The sequence below is a fragment of the Mesitornis unicolor genome, unplaced genomic scaffold, assembly GCF_000695765.1.
Source record: "Mesitornis unicolor isolate BGI_N332 unplaced genomic scaffold, ASM69576v1 scaffold1675, whole genome shotgun sequence".
Lineage (NCBI taxonomy): Eukaryota > Metazoa > Chordata > Aves > Mesitornithiformes > Mesitornithidae > Mesitornis > Mesitornis unicolor.
Genome location: NW_010184605.1, coordinates 156,470 through 173,573, shown reverse-complemented (window position 1 = coordinate 173,573; position 17,104 = coordinate 156,470). Strand labels below are relative to the sequence as shown.

At 40.1% G+C, this 17,104-nt stretch overlaps 1 protein-coding gene across 2 annotated transcripts in view; it reads left to right on the top strand.

Annotated features, from left to right (window-relative positions):
• The first annotated feature begins 6,794 nt into the window (after window positions 1–6,794).
• STAC (SH3 and cysteine rich domain) overlaps window positions 6,795–17,104 on the top strand; it is a 70,513-nt gene continuing 60,203 nt past the window's right edge. For both annotated transcript variants that reach the window (XM_010184505.1, XM_010184504.1), the window contains exon 1: window positions 6,795–6,911. In XM_010184505.1, the coding sequence (XP_010182807.1) occupies window positions 6,795–6,911 (117 nt within the window). The remainder of the gene's footprint in view (window positions 6,912–17,104) is intronic.

The window sequence follows — 17,104 nt, the reverse complement described above, 5'->3', positions numbered from 1 at the left end:
TAGAATGCTCTGTGCTGAGATTTCAAATGGATGTAAGTGATTATATTCTTTCCTGTTACTTTAAGCAACAAAATATAACAATTGCATGCACTGGAGCACTTTAAAAAAACGATGTCATTTCTATGAAGAAATCTGGTTGGAAAGGTTCTTAACTACAATGCTTAGTGTTTTTATCACTGCTTGTAGACTTAATAGTGAGATTTTATTTTTTTAATGTAAATTGACTTAAATCCTTTTTCAAAGGTACTGATTATATTTGATAGAACAGTGACAGTCTTGTCTTTACCAAGAAGACAAGTTTTTCTTCCTGTTATGATTCTGAACTGGACTCTAAGACTTTTTCTTGCTTTTAGTAAAATAATACAAATCATTATAGATAACCTCCTGCAAAGTTTTTAAGGTTTACCTTTATTCTTTCCTCAAATCAAATTTTACTTCCCTTTTTTATGTTGAACTGGTAACTATGGAGAGAGAGAACAACGCAGCTACGATCAGTGTATTTCAGATTTTGTATCTTATCAAGATTCAAGGAACAAAACCAATATATTTGGGCTGTAAGATATTCACTTTCCCATCAGACTTATAACAGGCTGAGTATTTTTCTTTATTCTTGTGTGAGAGCTGTAATAGATCATTACAATAAGTTACGTAATTGTGGACAACCCTCATCATACACATTTCTATTGCAGTTGACACATGCACTAATCTGATAGAGTGGAATGTTAATCTAGATAATGATAATTTCTGATATTTCTACAAAGCTTTTCATCCTATAGGGTCTGAAGGCATTTAAAAGATTTGCTGTGCGTAACTGAGTTCTACCACACCCTGTAGAAAAGCCCCACTTTCATGACAAATGTCATTGGCACACTGACAAATCCTTTTTTACATCCAAAGCAAAATACAATAGCACAACTGTTGCAGGTTTGCAGCTGACAGTGAGGTTCATTTTGCATTCAACATGCATGTTTGTGCCTAAATATTACAGTGACAGGCACACAGTAACTACCTGAGACAGGAAATACTGTGCATGCACAGCTTTTTAAAAACTGATGCATAGCCATAAGATAGTTATCTGTATGAAAAAAAAATGCATATACATATCCTTGTGTTCACCACCAGCTATGCTGGGAACGTTTGCCAGATCTTATTTTGTATTCTATTTACAGTCGAAGCAAAATGTTGCTTTCAATGCATTTTCACTGACATTAGCTAAGAAACAGCTCATGATGACGGTATTCAATACCAGAATGAATGGAGAAAACAGGAATCCAAGACAAATCCAGTGAAGCTCTGTGAGCTGTGATACCTAGTTCATGCCTGGAAAGGCTGACAGCTGGATAAAGGAATTTAAGGGACAATTCGGGTCAAGGAAGGTCTAAGAAAGAGATGATAGAAAGCTCCTTTCTATCCAAAGCCTTTCAGGAAAAAAAAAATAAGCCCAAGATCCAGGGATAACTCCTACCCCAACCTGGAAAAGGCTGAGGAAAAGAGGCAGATAGAGCTGGCTGAGATGGTATGATTGTATGAGGCCCTTCTGAGTTGTATTGAGAGCCCTCAGGAAGAGTCTTAATGATCCAAGGAAAGAGAAGTGAGGTTAAAGCAGAGTCCAGAGAGAGTAGAGGAGATTATTTTAATTATCATCTTTGTTATGTCTCTAAGTATTTGGAGCATAGAAACCCAAAAAGGATTTAGTACATGGCTAAGTCACCACTGCAGAAACTCACTGAACTGGTTCAGGGAATTCTTGTTACAGTCACATTGGACCAAGTCAGTAAACGGTTATTAAATGGCAGGAGTTTCTAGGAGCATCTGTGAGTTGCAGGAAATGGTGCTACTGATTCCACGGGCCTCTTCTTTTTATATCGCATTCCTATAAAAAGTGAGAAGGAATCATATTGCCAGCAGAGATGTAAAATCAGGTCGGGACTGTCGCTGGTTATTTAAAGGTATTGCAATGCTTTTTTGCACTGAACATATTACATGCCATATCTTGGCTAAATTCCATCGTTTATAATTACATCCTCTTCTCTCCTTCTCAAACATTTCTTGGTGTTGCAAGAGGATGCAGCATTCTCCTTTCTCCTGGTCTAGGTGTCTGGGTAGCAGTGTTTCAATCTCATCGTGGTATCTCTGAAAGACAGATTCAAGTTGCTCAAGATGAAGTGTGATCTCTGCATCGCTCTCTATAGCATTGCTGTGGATGGAGAGAAAGAGGGTTTTGAAATTAATACTCAGGCAGAGGTTTCCCTTTTCTCTCTGCTTAAGTACAAGCACAAATCTGTTGGTTTGGCTTCTTCCACCATTACTCGTTTTCTACAGTATAATCACTCCCTGGAGCAGTGGGAGGCTTAATACTTTAACTCTAAAAAGTACTCTGATATCATTTTAGTCAAAATGCAAATCACCAGTATTCCATTAGTACTGGGAATGCTTTCAGCACATTGACCAGCTTGCGCTTTCAGCTTGATGAGCTGATGATTGTAGCCCTTAGATGGCATTTTGATAAGTAGAATGCAGGGGGGTGGGAGATTGTTACTATGTTAGCTGCTCCATGAACTGTCAAAATTGTACTGAAAGCAAACAAGGGGTGTGTGACTATAAACGAAAACCCCTAGACAACTGATACCTTTTTAATATTGTTTTCTCTGCTTATACAATGTTTGCTGGTGAGAAGGGCCCACAAGCCTGTTACTTGGAAACACAGGCAGATAATTCCACTTGAGCAATGGTCTGGTCTTTGCAGTCTAGTAGCTAGCTGTGGGCAACAGCGGATATCTGAGAGCAGAACATAGTAAAGATGCCCACCAGCACACCTGGCCAAATGCACCAAGCCAGAACTACAATTCCCATCACAAATCGCACTAGATGGGTATCCTGTTGCCAATTTCCACAAAGGCAAAATTGAATTGACTAAGCAATGATGCTACCATTTCTCACATGGAACACTCACAAATTGGACTGAGGGACTTGGGGAGAAGCTGCTCAAGTTTCACTGCAAGTGCCAAAACTCTGTGCCTAATAGTTCTCTGTGGCACTCAGTCTGCATCTTCTTTAAAGCTGGACTCTCAGTAGACTTAATTACTTTTTCCTTCAAGGGCTCTGCTTTGGTGGCAACCAGCCTGATTCCTCACTTATTTGTAAGTTTCTAGAGAGAGGTTTAAAGAGTGCCATTAGTATCATCTCTATATGCTCTCTTATAACTTCTTTGCTTGGAAGTATGAGATGGTTTATGTATGAGGCAGTGAACAGTTACACCTAGAGCTTCCCCTCTTATTTTTTTCTCTAGTAAATATATGGGGGACTAAAAGGGAATAATATCTTTTGATAAGTACTGATTTTATATATTCCCTTTGGTGAAATCCAGCTCTACTCATGTACCTCTTTTGCAGAAAGGTGCTCAAATATTTCAGAGAAATGTCTGTACCAGAAAAAGAAGGCAAAAGAACACAGCATGGGCCAAAACCTTAATCTTGCCACTGTGGAGCTCTACAGCAGGTAGGACTTGGCAGTACAGCAGTGTGCATGCATTCCTGGCGCCAGGAGCCTCTGGGATGCTCTTACCATGCTGGCTTCAGCCAGAGCTTAGGAAGAGCTTCTGAATTCCTGGTGCAGAGGAATGCTCTGCATCACACTCTGTCACCTTTGTGTGTGTGGCCAGAGAGCAGGAGGAAGGGAGGATGGACAAGGCAGAGCACCCATACAGTGAGCCCCAGACCACCCAGCAGGGGAATGTTTGGTGGTGACTCCAGGCAGCATCCAAGCGCCTTTACACAGTTTAACAACTTCAGCTAGGGGCTGAGAGTCAGCTCTCATGTTTTATTCATCCAAATTGCCTTTCCCCACTCCAGAAATCTATACTCATCTCTTCACTAGAGAATCTGTTCAATTTCCTCTTGTTTAGCGCTGTGCTGCAGTGCTCACATTTCCGCCAAGTACATTCATTTAGTGACTGATCGACACTAAGCCCAACTTCTCAGGGGTGAAGTGTGGGAGAGAGAGGGATATGTAGGTTCACCTGATTTGATCAGTCTGTTTTGTTATAACGAATATTTGATTTTCAATAGCCAGCTCCTGTGGAAGGAAATACAAATATAAGAAATCCAGCTTCTTTTCCTTTTTTTGCTTTTTTTTGGTAAGGTTTTGAGTTTGACTCATCTTTCCCAGGCTAATTGTCAAGAAAATGACAGATCAGTCCTAGTTGACAAGTGAGTAATTGAGAGAAGAGAGGGAGTGCAGCAGGTGTCAGTACTAATTTGGTAAAACAACAACAACAAAAAAAAGTAGTGTGGTATGATAATCACTTACACAGTCATGACGTTACAAGCTTTTCATACAAAATGTGTGCAGGATTTTACAACACTTAGAGCATTAACTATTAACCAGCCACTCTGGATCCATTTCAAAGACAACCTACAAGTTCACCAGAAGATGATGGTTGTGAGCCTCTTAACAGGAAAGACCGGTTCACAACACTGCTGGGGAACTGGATGAAAATTACTTTCATTAATCTCACCTGCCACATTTCTGGGGACACAGGACAGTCCTTGCAGAGGACAGATGCCATGCCCTAGCCCTGACTTGGCTCTGCTAGGCTGGACCATCAGGGAAGACACCACTGCCAGAGCCGGAGCATTCAATTGCTGTTCCCCTGCCAACATCTCCTTTGCCCACAGCTGACCCAATTCTCCCAGACTGTGACTGCCCAGTCCCTGCTCATTGCTAAGGGTCTGATTTTAGAGCAAAGCCCAAATCTCACTTGCTGAGTGGAAGAAATGAGCTTTGCACCTAGAGAATTCCTCCGGCTCTGAAGAGAACAGTCTAAGACGTAGCTGTATTTTAGAAATCAAACCCTTAGAAATAAATTCTTTTAGGTAGCTGCCAAATCTACCCCTCTGAGCTCTGTATTTCCTTGCTTCAATCTCAGCTGCCACTGCCACTGCCTCAACAGCAACGAGTGTTCTCTTTTTGATCTCTGTAAAGGTATTAGCGACTACAGGCCAAATAATGGGTTCTACTGGCAGACTCCGAAGACACACTTTTGCTCTTGAAGTAGCTGTACAAATAGCATTGCAGCATTTCATGTTTATTGTCTGCTAAAGATTTCAGTATCTTATATGCTCTATTTCAAAGAAATAAAGCTTTTTCCCTATCTGACTGCCAGTCCTGAAAATTCACCGGGGATTCAAAGAAAAGCATCCCCCCCCAGCTTCTGCATAGTTATTAAGAATACAGAAGCTGCAGGGCAATTTCTGCTCTGGCTTTCATCTGTATAACCCTCACTACTTTGAAAACTTGCCTTCACTTTCACACATAGATTAGTTGAGGTGGAGGGGACCTGCAAGGCAGCTCAAGATAGCAGTTGTGCTTCTAAGGGATGGGGAGGGAAGGGAATCTGGTACCCTGTCCCAGAGCTACAAGGTACAGAAGCTCCTTTCTGACTCAGAACTCAGCAAATCACCTCCAAGTACCTGTACCTCCAGTACAGATCAACTAAGTGACAGTGTTTTTGTTCTCACATTCCAGGATGTAAGTATTGCTTATTGGAAACATGTTTGGGCTGCTTTTTTCTGATTTCTTTAAATGAGAGAGGCATCTCCACCACCCATATGGAGTGGCTCCTGCGCATTCATTCAACCTTTCACAATATGGACCTTAATTCAGCAGGGAAGAGAGCTGACAGGCACCGTTGCAGCAGATTTAAATCAGTGGCAAAAAAATTGAGCACTATAAAGTCATCTGAGCCAGCCAGCAAAGTCGTGCTGACCTTCAGCTGGAATGACTGCAGCTCCAAGCATGACTTCAGGTGCTGCATCCTCAGGAATGACAGCACTGGGGAAAGCCAGCAGGCCCTTCCCAGAAGCTGCCTTTGCTCTGTTGCTGCCCGATGGCGTGTTATCACTATGACAACCTACAGGTATAGGATGTGCTCGGTAGTGGGAGCTCCAGCTGACCGAGATTGCGTGTGCATTGCTCAGAACTGGGCTTCCCTGCCTGGGAGGGGAGCAAAGAACATGTGGATCCACAGATGACTCTCCCCTGACCTTGTCCTCTCACTTGCTAGCAAGTTTGGGGTGCGAGGCAAGGTGGGAGCTTTAGAGACACTGGGTAGCTAGGATTTTAAGTAATCTTCTCTGGGATAAGGTAAGGGAAGACTCGTTTTCCTCCTCTGTTTCTAGAGTGCTTATTCAGGAAATGACCTGTAAGAATATAAAGCTGCCCTTCAAACTCTGCCTTCTCCAGCCTGTTAAACGGTAAAATGTGTCCAAACCTCATATACACTGCCTGCCTCTGTGTGTGTGTGCATGCGCGCATTACTTTCTTTCACTACTATGACAGCACATGCTCCTCCAAAGCGATGCACAGCATTAGGAATACAACTCCTCCCTCCAGTGCCCCGTGTGTGTGCGCGCGTGGCTCAGGCTTTCTGCTTTGGCTCACTCCCTTCTGATCGCGGGGCGGACGGTCACGACTCTGCTCCACACCTCCGGGCTTCACACGGCGGGGAAGAGGATCGGGGAAAACACAGCAGCAGGCACACAACTGACCTACAGAGCCATCGATAACTTAACTCCCCTCGCAGCAGAATTGCATAGAGGAGGGGAGGGAGGAAGGAGGGGGAGGAGGAGGAAAAAAAGAAAATCCAGAGAATTCTAGTCTTGCAAATGTAGTGAAACCGAGCGATTGGAGTTCATTTGCTCTAGAAGAGCAGAGAAGAAAGAGGATATTAAATGAAAAAAAGCGAGAAAGGTCTGTAGCTTTTTTCCTGATAGTAACAGTGTTTCAGAGGTAAAATGATTCCTCCAAGCAGCACAACTGAAGTCAGCGTGGATAGTGTGGAGAAGGAGAATGAAGTGGAGAGCACAGAGCAGCCCCCCTCTCCAGCATCAACTACCAGCCAGGAATCAAAGGTACTCAGAAAATAAGATATTTTTTTTCCTCTTTCTTTGTTTCAAAGAGAGATGTGTTGCTTTGATTTTTATTTGGAGCCCTGTGCCAGTATCAGCGGTAGAGTGCTGTGAGGCACCACTGATTGCGGTGCCTGCTCTGACACTCCTACTTCTGAATTCTCCCTGTCACCCAGGCAGCTCAGGAGTCTGGACTGGGAAAATACCTGCCTTTTGAGATGCTAGGGTTTGGGGATTTTTGCTTGTGTTTTCTCCTCCTTATTACAGCAAGGGCCTGGGGGAGTGGTGGAGCTCAGGGAGGGGATCAATGCCAATAGATGTTGTTCAGCATCACTTAAAGGGTTTTGTTTGCGGTTGGAAAGATTGATTTTTCTCACAGGTTTAGAGAAAACAATTTTCCCAGAGGACTTCGGGTGTTTCACCTGCTTCACCTTCTCTGGCAGACCTATCAGTGAACTTTTCATGTTTATCGAGGCAGCAGTTGAAACAGGGTGTAGGTGACAGTTTTGGCACAATAATCCTTATGTACACCACACAGAAAATGATTTTTTTTTCCCCAACAGCCTTTATTTATTAATTTCCAAATGTGGTTCAGTTTACCTTACTGAAAACCAATGTCTAGCTCAAATGGCACGGCCTCTGAATTTTTAATTGACTTGTGTGTTAAAAGTTTTTCTGCCTGCCAGTATGTTACTTGGAAAATAGAGATGTAAGGGGAGAAAAGTTGTAACTTCACATAATGTATGTTCTTTGGATTATGTGCCTTACTGATTCTGTATTACTTAGTTATGATTGATACCATGATAGCATTTGTCAGATAGACCTTCCCGTGAACTTCATAGTGATGTTATGTGCTGTGTAAACATGTGAAAACAGGGAGGTCCTTGTCACTAGGAGCTTACAGCTGGATAGAGCTTTAGGAGGCATGGTATGAGCAAAAGAGCTCCCTGGCAGGGAAGTCTTGTGCTGGTCCGGGTTTAAACGCAGTGGCTGCCTAGGTCTAATGTAGGAAGGCTTCTACATTGTTCCGCAGTTATAGCTCAGTTTTTGGAGAGCGAGTTGAAATTATCTGTCTGTGTGGGTAGAGTTCTGATGTGGGCTTTGGGTTTTGTTTTTTTTTTAGATACTATACTCCAAGGAGGAGAGCTAAGGTATTCCCTGTGTAAAACAACCTCTTTAAAAGAAAAGAGCTCTCCCAGTAGCCACAGCATACATTATTCACACTGTTCACTATACAGATTCAGTACTACTGGGACATTGCTACAATCTTTCTGGTTAATGGGAAATGAAAAGTAAATGGATTATTAGTTTAACCCCAGGCTCTAAAAGGATCCTGTTGATCGGTACCTAAATCCTCCCCCTCAAGACCACTTCTCTGGAATTGCTGGATTGTTATGAGGCCAGTGGGAAGCTCAGCCCCACAGCGAGGTCCCAGAGGTGACTGGAGCTGCACTGGCAGCACCAGCTCTGCATGGGTGCTGGGCTGCACACAGGGTCTGACAGGCTGTGTTCTCCCTGTGCTCCCACCCATGGTCCTCACTCGGTGCCAGGCAAGTAGTTATGGAGTTCAAGGTGCTGCTCACATGGTCAAACACTTCATTACAATGGTGCTTGAGGGACTTCCCCACTGAGTCACAGAGCGCTGTGCCCAAGATGAATCCAAAACTGAGAGAAAGTGCTGCATGTAGGGTTCTTTCTTGCTGTTTGTGTGTCCTTACTCTTGCAAGGATGACAGCAGAAATTAGGGACATCTGGCCAGAGAAAAAATAGACTACAGACTAGTTTATAATCATATGTTATTATCATCAATTTTTTCCAGTCTTGTGAACACTTGAAGCAATACACTGGAATAGGCAAAAGCTATGACTGTGCACTTGATACCCTTACATGTATTACAGGTATTTTTAGTAAATTTATAATCTGTGTATTTACACTTTAGAACTGCAAATATGATCAGAAAGCATGCTGTATTGTCATTTCAGTAGATGTAGTCAAAGGCCTTATGATAACTTGGATGATGAGATAAGCCTTCTTTTTTTGGTCCTAGTAAACAGCAGGATGGAAAAAAATCTCAATTATTTCATAAAGATGTTGTTTGTGCTTTCTACACCCTCAAGAATATTGATGAACTTCAAAAGCTGAAGACTTTGACAAAGGCATAGATCAGTTTGTGCTAAGGGCCTGTGTGCAACCTTTTATCCCATGGTGTCCCCTGCTGAGGGAGCTATCCTGTCATTCACAGAGGGCGGAGCTTTCTTCAGGTACTCTCTGTTGCATAGGTTAACATGTTCACATCTGCTGCAGTTACTGCAGAACAGTTTGTGCAGTATCTAATTACCCCACAATGAGTTGTTACAGTGGCAAAAGACTATTATGACTCCAAATATAGGAACAGAAACAACATGGATAATAGCAACCTTCAAAAGGCATTTGAAAACATTTCAGTGGAAAAAACAATTTTGAAAAACTAATGTAGAACTAAGGTAGCAAGCTTGCTTCCAGTCCTGTGTAGTCATAGACAACTGTGACACATAGTCCCTTGTAGTACCAAAGTCCAGAAAGAGTTTTATCTAGCACACTTCCAGACTGTGCTCAGAAGATGACCCAAAGGAGATACTGAAATTCCCAACTAGTGTGAGTTTGAGAGGTAGAACTTCGGACTGCTACCAAGTAACTGAAATCTGAAAGAATGACTCGCATGTGTTAGTCACACACTCTTACCACAAGAAAGCAATTCATTCTTTAATAAACGCTAAAGCCTCCCACCACCTTTTCCTGTGGATTAGGAGCATATTTACAGGTGAGCACACTCAGATGCTGACAGCTGAAAGACTGGATTCTCATGCATGTCCTCCTCATTGTGAACACTGCAACACCTGGACTTCAGTACAGCTGCTCAGAATGAGGAAATTCAAATACACTTTCGATTCACCGCATTTCCTGGGCCCTGAAAGCAGACGCATTTACATTTTCTATGTACATATTTGCCTTATGGCATAGTATATATATTGCTGTATAACATGTCAGTGTCTTTTGGATTATGTGTCTGCAAGTACTTTACACATAGCACCTCCAGTGTACTGTCTCATTAATGTAACTTCAAATAGGTGTCCGAAGGGTAACAAACATCCTGTAACTAGGCCATCTGGTAGTACTATACATACTACTACTATGCTAAAAACCCTAAAGCTTGAATGGTAAAGAATGTTGCAAAACTAATAATTACTTTATTCAATTAATTTATTGGCTCTTGAAAACATTTACTTCACACCTAAGTATGACTTGAGTGGGTACTTAAAGTTTATTAGGAGAATGATTTTATGAGGGTTTCATACAAATACAGGTAATTTCTAATTCTATTACATGCATATATGTTTGTAGTTGTGGCTCCCATCTGTTTGGATCCTTCACATCTGGCTTCCAGGAAGGCAAATGACCAGTTTGCTAAAGACTTTTGTAGGTTTACAACTTAGTGAGGAAGGGAAGTCATTAGCTAATGAGTCGTAAGAGAAAGTTTATTCCTGATGGTAACAATTAAAGACACACTGCACACTTGTACAGTCACTAACTTAGCAATATAAGCAGAAATCTAGTGGCAGCAACCAGAAATCGTATTTCTGATATCTCTTATATAAATGTACCTTGGAGTTTAGTAAATAAAACTAAAATTTGAGGGAATATATGTCTAAAGAAAAGATTCCTACACTTGGCAATATTTCTTCATGATTTGGCATTGTTGGCACATAAGTCTCTTCGCTTTATCCTTCTTATATTTGACTGACATTTCTATATAAAGAGGAAAGAGCCCATCTGCTGATTTCTTTAGGTGTGAGTCAAGTCATTATCGCTGTATTGTGAATAATGGTTGGAGTTATTCATAGACAATAAGTACATCTTAGAAAACTCCCTTACCATTTTCAAGTATTAGGGAGTCCTGAGTATCTGTGATGTTTTAGCTAGTACCAGCAGGGTTGGTCAGCACTGCTGATCTTCAAGCTATTAGTGTTTCAGTTCAAGTACGTTACGCCTCTTTCAGGCACTCTCAATACAACCCTGCCGCTGCCATTGAAAGCAATCTGTCCTGTAAAATTACTTATTTGTAGATATCAGTGGATATCTGTGAAGACAAATATTTTTTTTCACAGCTTTGCCCATTTCCATGTACTTTTTATAAAGTCCAACTATAATTGTTATGTACTGCAGTCACACATCCTCGATGTGATGACGTCAAAATTTTCCTCTGAACCACAAATTCATGGGCCTAACAAATTGCTTACACTCAGGTCAGTGAAGTAAGTTGAACAGCTGAAAAATGAAAATAAATAATAAAAAGCAAACAAACAAAAGAACCCCTGGAGCTCAAATAAATATGGCATCTGGACTATGTATTTCACAAAATAAATGAGTCTGTCTCGGTCTGATGCTTGCATACACTGATTATCCAGTGGCCAGTATTCAGGGAATGCAGACCATTATCTTCAAATTCAGGTATGACAATTCAGGACTTGTAGCACAATTATTCAAATGCTAACTAAACTGCTATGTAGTACATGAAATGGAAGTTGCTGAAAAGTAGCAAGCCAGGAAAAGGATTAAGAATTGAAGTTCAAGATGTAGACTTCATTTATGTATATCCCTGCTTCAGTCAAGAAGATTGAACTTACTTTCTCCTGTCCTACTGGTCCAGTAAAGCAATATTGCTTATGTGAAGTTTCAAAACCAGGTGTTAATATTAGGTACTGATCAAATGTAAATAGTTTGAAACTCTTTGGATTTTAATAGGATTGTGTGGGATTTAAATCATGTAGGATTTATGCTATGTTGTTAAGCAGAGATCTTCCCCATTTAAAGAGTTAATACTTTATGAGGCTCCATAGATGGTTACTCATCAATTAATATTTTAAAAGGGCAGGGAGTATGGTGTACAGTTAGTGTTTCACCCTCCACACCAGTGATAAATACTCAGTATGTAAACTACTGCTGTAGTCTTCAAAGGAATACCAAAGAGCTTAAAGAGATCCTGTGAAAGGAGAAGAAAAAACCAGTTCTCCTTCTTAATCTTACCTCCATGCCTCTCTGTAAAATGGTGAGTACATACTGTGAAGGTAAGATTAAGGGAAAGAATTGAGTTTAAGTATTTTTATGTGTTTTGATGAAGTGTTAGAACAAATTAAGTGCAGGAAGATTTCATTAAGAGCAGGAAAGTAACACTCTACCCTATCAATAATTTCTTGAGCAGACTTGTTCTTTTATTTATTTTTATTTTGACTTTTTTCTCTTTCTTACTCTTTTTCTGATTGAAACACTGTGATATTGTTTTTGTTTTGATATATATATGTCAGGTCAGTTCCGAGGCATATAGAGATATCTAAAGCAAAACAGAAATGTGATTAGTTCATTCTCTTCTATCCACACTTTTGATGTTGCCAAAATTAAGAAAAAGTCTATTACCTTTCAACAACTAAAGATAACTTGACTGACATCTCATGTGTTAAAAAAATGGATTTACTAAAAAAAGCAAATTTTCACTGAAACTAAACAAGTTGTTTTCAAAGTTGGAAGACAGTCCAGTCCTACCATCTCACTCTCTTATGCTGTATTCTTTTTCATAAAGTAATCCTGTCGAATTCAGGTTTTATCACTACTTTTAAAAGGCTCTCCCAACACTTGGATGTTCTAACAGGTAAGGGATGTCCTCTGCCTCTCACCCCCTTCTAATTCCAGTTTAAGTTTATTTCTGGCCAGCTTCTGTGGCATTGTAATTTTTATAACTTTGCTTTAACTTAAACATCTCTTTTCCATTCTTGGTGCAGGTTTCCATCATCTAAGAATAGACTTTTATAGCTCTTCTCAATCTTTTATTTCCCATACTAAACAAGCCAGGCTGACATAAGATAAACTCTCCACTCTTCATCTCATTCTAGTAGCAGATCGATGCACCTGTTTTAGTTTTGAGTAATCTTTCTTGGAAAAAGATGACTGAATTGTGCATGGTATTCTACATGAGATCTTGTGCGCTACTACTAATGCTTCACTAACTTTCTCAGAACCGTGCTTCTGACGTTCATGTCTCCTGGTCAACCCTTGGTCAACCAGAGGCAGCCAGTCTGTTTTTCTGTAATTTCCTGTGGATCCAAGATAGATTTGTCTGTCCTCACCTAGAGTGGTTTGGATCAGGTCTCAGGTGCACAGGCTTGCATTTCCACAGCTGAACTTCATCACATTTCCATAACTGCATCCTTCAAGCTCTAGACCTTCTCAGTTTTGACAATGCCTTCACTCTCATGTCAGAGAGAAGTGGCCATATGGCATGCCTAATCTTTGTATCAAATTCAGTAATAAAATTTCAGAGAGCAACATTGACCCTAAGACTATGCCAGTGTTGTTCTTTAAAGAGCTACACCAACGACCTTCTTTCAACGTAGTACTTCTCCTTTCAGCAGTAACAATCTGCCATTGAATTTTCCGTAAAATTTCTTCACTACTTCCTTTCAATCTTGTCTAGTAGATTCCCTTTTGGTAGCATACTCACTATTTATAATCAAATCCAAATAGGCAGAATTTTCTTTGTCTAGAAAATTGTTCATCTCATCCAAGACAACCAGTGTAGGAGGATCTGCCTTTTAAATTATTTTTTTCAGTTTTGTCAAGCACTATTGAGGTCAAATCTATGAATCAGTACTTGTTGGGGTTGCTTTTCCTGCTTCTTGATACAGACTTGTATTTTACTTTGTATCATTTCTGGTATAATGAAGTTTGTTAAGAAAACTTGTTCCTAGACTTCCAAAGTAAAAACTTATAACTGAGATTAACTAGTTTCTTTTCTCCCTTTCACCTCAGCAGACAAATTGAACTGCTTTTTTAATGTCATGCCATCCATTTCTGCAACCTCTTTCCTATAATTCCTATTATTTTGCCCCAGGATCATTGTTCTGGGAAGAAAGTAAGATGAAGTGTTTGTTCAGTTCTGAGCCAGCCTTTTATCCGATCCTTACGATACCATAGCTTGCTTCTTCTTTTGCTTTTCCTAGCCTGAATCAATCCATTGACATTTCCTTTGTGCAAGAACTCACTCAGCTTTTCTTGACAATTACCGTGCTTAGCCCTAAGGAACTCTGCCTGAAAGGTCCACTTTTATTTGCACACTATTTTTTTTCTTTTTCCGTCTCTTATTCTCCTCCTCACCATTCTTTGTGGACTCTTTGTTTATTACAAATTTCCTTTTTGAGGTAACTATTTTCATGCAGTTTGCCAGGAGCACATATTCACAGAATCCTTTATTCCAGGTAGTATTAAAAGATTTGCTTTGATCAAATTCTATGCATCTTACACATCTAAACACGTCCAAATATCTGACCATTTCTGATCAGTCATCTTTTTAATGAAGCATGTCTCTAACCTTAAACCTCAAGGCTAGAAAAGGCCAGGGCTGTTTCACAACCTGTGGTCATCTGGGTTCATCAGCACTCAGTACTTGCTGAAAGCCAGCACTCTAGCAGATGCAGCGACCTGCTTACACAGCTGTGATGCTTTCCAGACCACTACTAAGACCTTCCTACCTTTAGACAGATACTAGCTTGGGTCCTTCTGTGTCACACTCCAAAGTATGATGTGGTCTAAGATGTATCCTTAGGGACCGGAGAGTGCTGAAGACTTGGAATTCCTTCAAGGGAATGTAACACATTAAACACTCTCCTTTTGAAATAAAAAACTTGCCTTAGAGGTTCATTTTTCCTTTATACTTTATTTAATTTAAATGGAAGTAAATAATCATCACTTAATAGAAAACTATAATTTCCTGTATGATGAGCATTCCCCCTATTGCCTACCTGAGCCATTGCTGTATGCTATTGATAGGTAGAAAATTGCATAGTTCATAAATTTGTGCTCATGTTTGTCAGGCAGAGGACTACTCTGTCAAATGTAAGCACATGAGCTGAATGTTCTTGACTCAGTATTCAGTCCTGCACAGCTTCAAAATAGGAGCACTGCCTTTTCCAGGCAAGTGAATTTCTATATTCTAGCTGAAGCATAAGCAAACTTTGCATGTTCATTAGCAAAGAGGACCAGCTGTGAAAATGAGAAGTCTATGTGTGAACCACTGAAATAACTTGACCCTGTTTTCCTTTGACATATGCCTCTGCTCAAGGAAACTCCCTTGATTCAGTAGACCAGCTGAAACAATATATGCTCCTTGTCAGGTAATACAAATCAGGAACCCTGCAAAACATACTTACAGTGGATATCTGAAAAGCAGACTTCTTGTATCTTTGACATCAGCAGTTAAATATGACAAATGGCTTGCATATCTTCTTATTAAAAAAAAAAAGTCCTATGTCTGTAGTCTTGCATAAACGTGTGCTGGACAGTCATAGACGTTTTCCCATTGGCAGGTCAGCATTTCTCAGCTGACCTGTTTTTAACTGATGCGAGTAGTTTGCTAAGCACTGTTAAATGGAAGTGCTACAGTTTAGGGGCTCCAGTGGTGAAACTTGAAAATACCATAGCATTAATAATGGTGAGAGAGAGGTGTTTTCCAGACACAAGAGGCTCCACGTTCAATATGGAATTGCAGACAGAGTCCTTTAGGTGACTAACAGTGACAATTTGAATGCTTTGCTTTTCTGTAGACATTATATACTTCATTTCTGAGTGCCATTTAAAAGCTTTGTTAAAATTCCACACATGCACTGCTTTATTAGTAAAGATTATTTTAGCAGTCTAATGTTCTGAATAGAAAAGTAAAATGCAGCTGACCTGTAGTACCTGATGATTAGGTTTAATTCAGAAAGGAGCAAAATACTATAAACTGTTGTTCACAAAGCTATTAAAATCAGCATTTAGAATATTTTATTTTCTCAGTTTCTTCATCAGACAAGAAATGTACTCTGTGGAGGCATAGATCAGGTGAGAGAGTAAAGTCAACCTCATAGCTTGTTGCAGCAAATACTGTTGAATATGATCTCAGAGACAGACTTGCATCTCCATTGCCCCAATATTTAACTTCATTTGGTTTTTACAAAAATTGCTCATGCATAGTGAAGGGAAGCATCAGCTTTTGTTAGCCAAGAGTCAGATTTCTGTCATAATGTATACAACTCACCTCCTCGAACAACACAAATATGGGTGTACTATCCATTCTTGATTTGCCAGCATTTCCCCTGCCAATTTAAATGCTGTGGGAGAGGTTCTCAAAACCGAAATGTCTTGGGATTGAACTGAGAGGCCAAAAACCTTGACCCAACCTGACTTGTCTTTGTGCATACACAGGGTGAGAAATGTCCTTGGATGGATCTCTCTCCTCACAAGTAAACAAGATATACTAGACAAAATTCAGCGTGGTAGACTTTGCAAAGTGCCACTAACTTCTGTGCAATTAAATTGAGGATCCAGTAGTTAAGACGTTCCAGTCCATATGCGTTTTTGAAACGCACCTACTGTTATCAACCAGTATAAATCAAATCAAGGATCAAGCATATACATTTTTTTCTGTACCTGTTAATGTACTTGTTTATATTATTTATAAGTCTGTGCAGCTCATTTCTCACTTATGTTCACACATCCTCTTTTAATTCAAATTATCTAATTAAGGAATTATTTACAAATAAACATAAGGTGACTTGTAATGATATGCCAAACATTTCTGGTAACCAATATTCCAGTGAAATATGTGCTTGTCAAGTGCTTTTTTTAGTTTCTTTATTTTTATGTCAAAACTTCTGTTTTTGAGGAAATGTTCATTTTTCTTGATTGTGTAAATTTTTGTCAGGAAGCTTTCCCTGGTTGCAAGCAAAATTTCCAGTCAAAAGAAGAGAAAAAAGCATCCTAGGTTAAATTGTACGACCTCACCTGTAAATAGAGAACAACTTCATGCAGTTAAGTTAGTAGTTCAGTCTCCCTGTTTTATAAATGGGACACAGACTAAAATCTGTTTTATCAAAGGTGATTTAGAGGCAAAGCCTGCTTTATGTGCTCTGAATTAGCCTCTCTGACGGGAAATCTTTTTCCATTGACCATAGTAGGCAGCTGCAGCTGAGTTAAAAGCTTGAATTTAAGTAAGGTGAACATCATTGTGAGTCTCTCAAAGCGAGGTCTTGAACCTTGCCTACAAAAGCTGGTCAGTCATCTGTTCCCCTGGCAGGTTAGTCTGTCTGACGTTCCCCTCTTGTGCCCACAGCTCTCTCAAAGATGCTTTG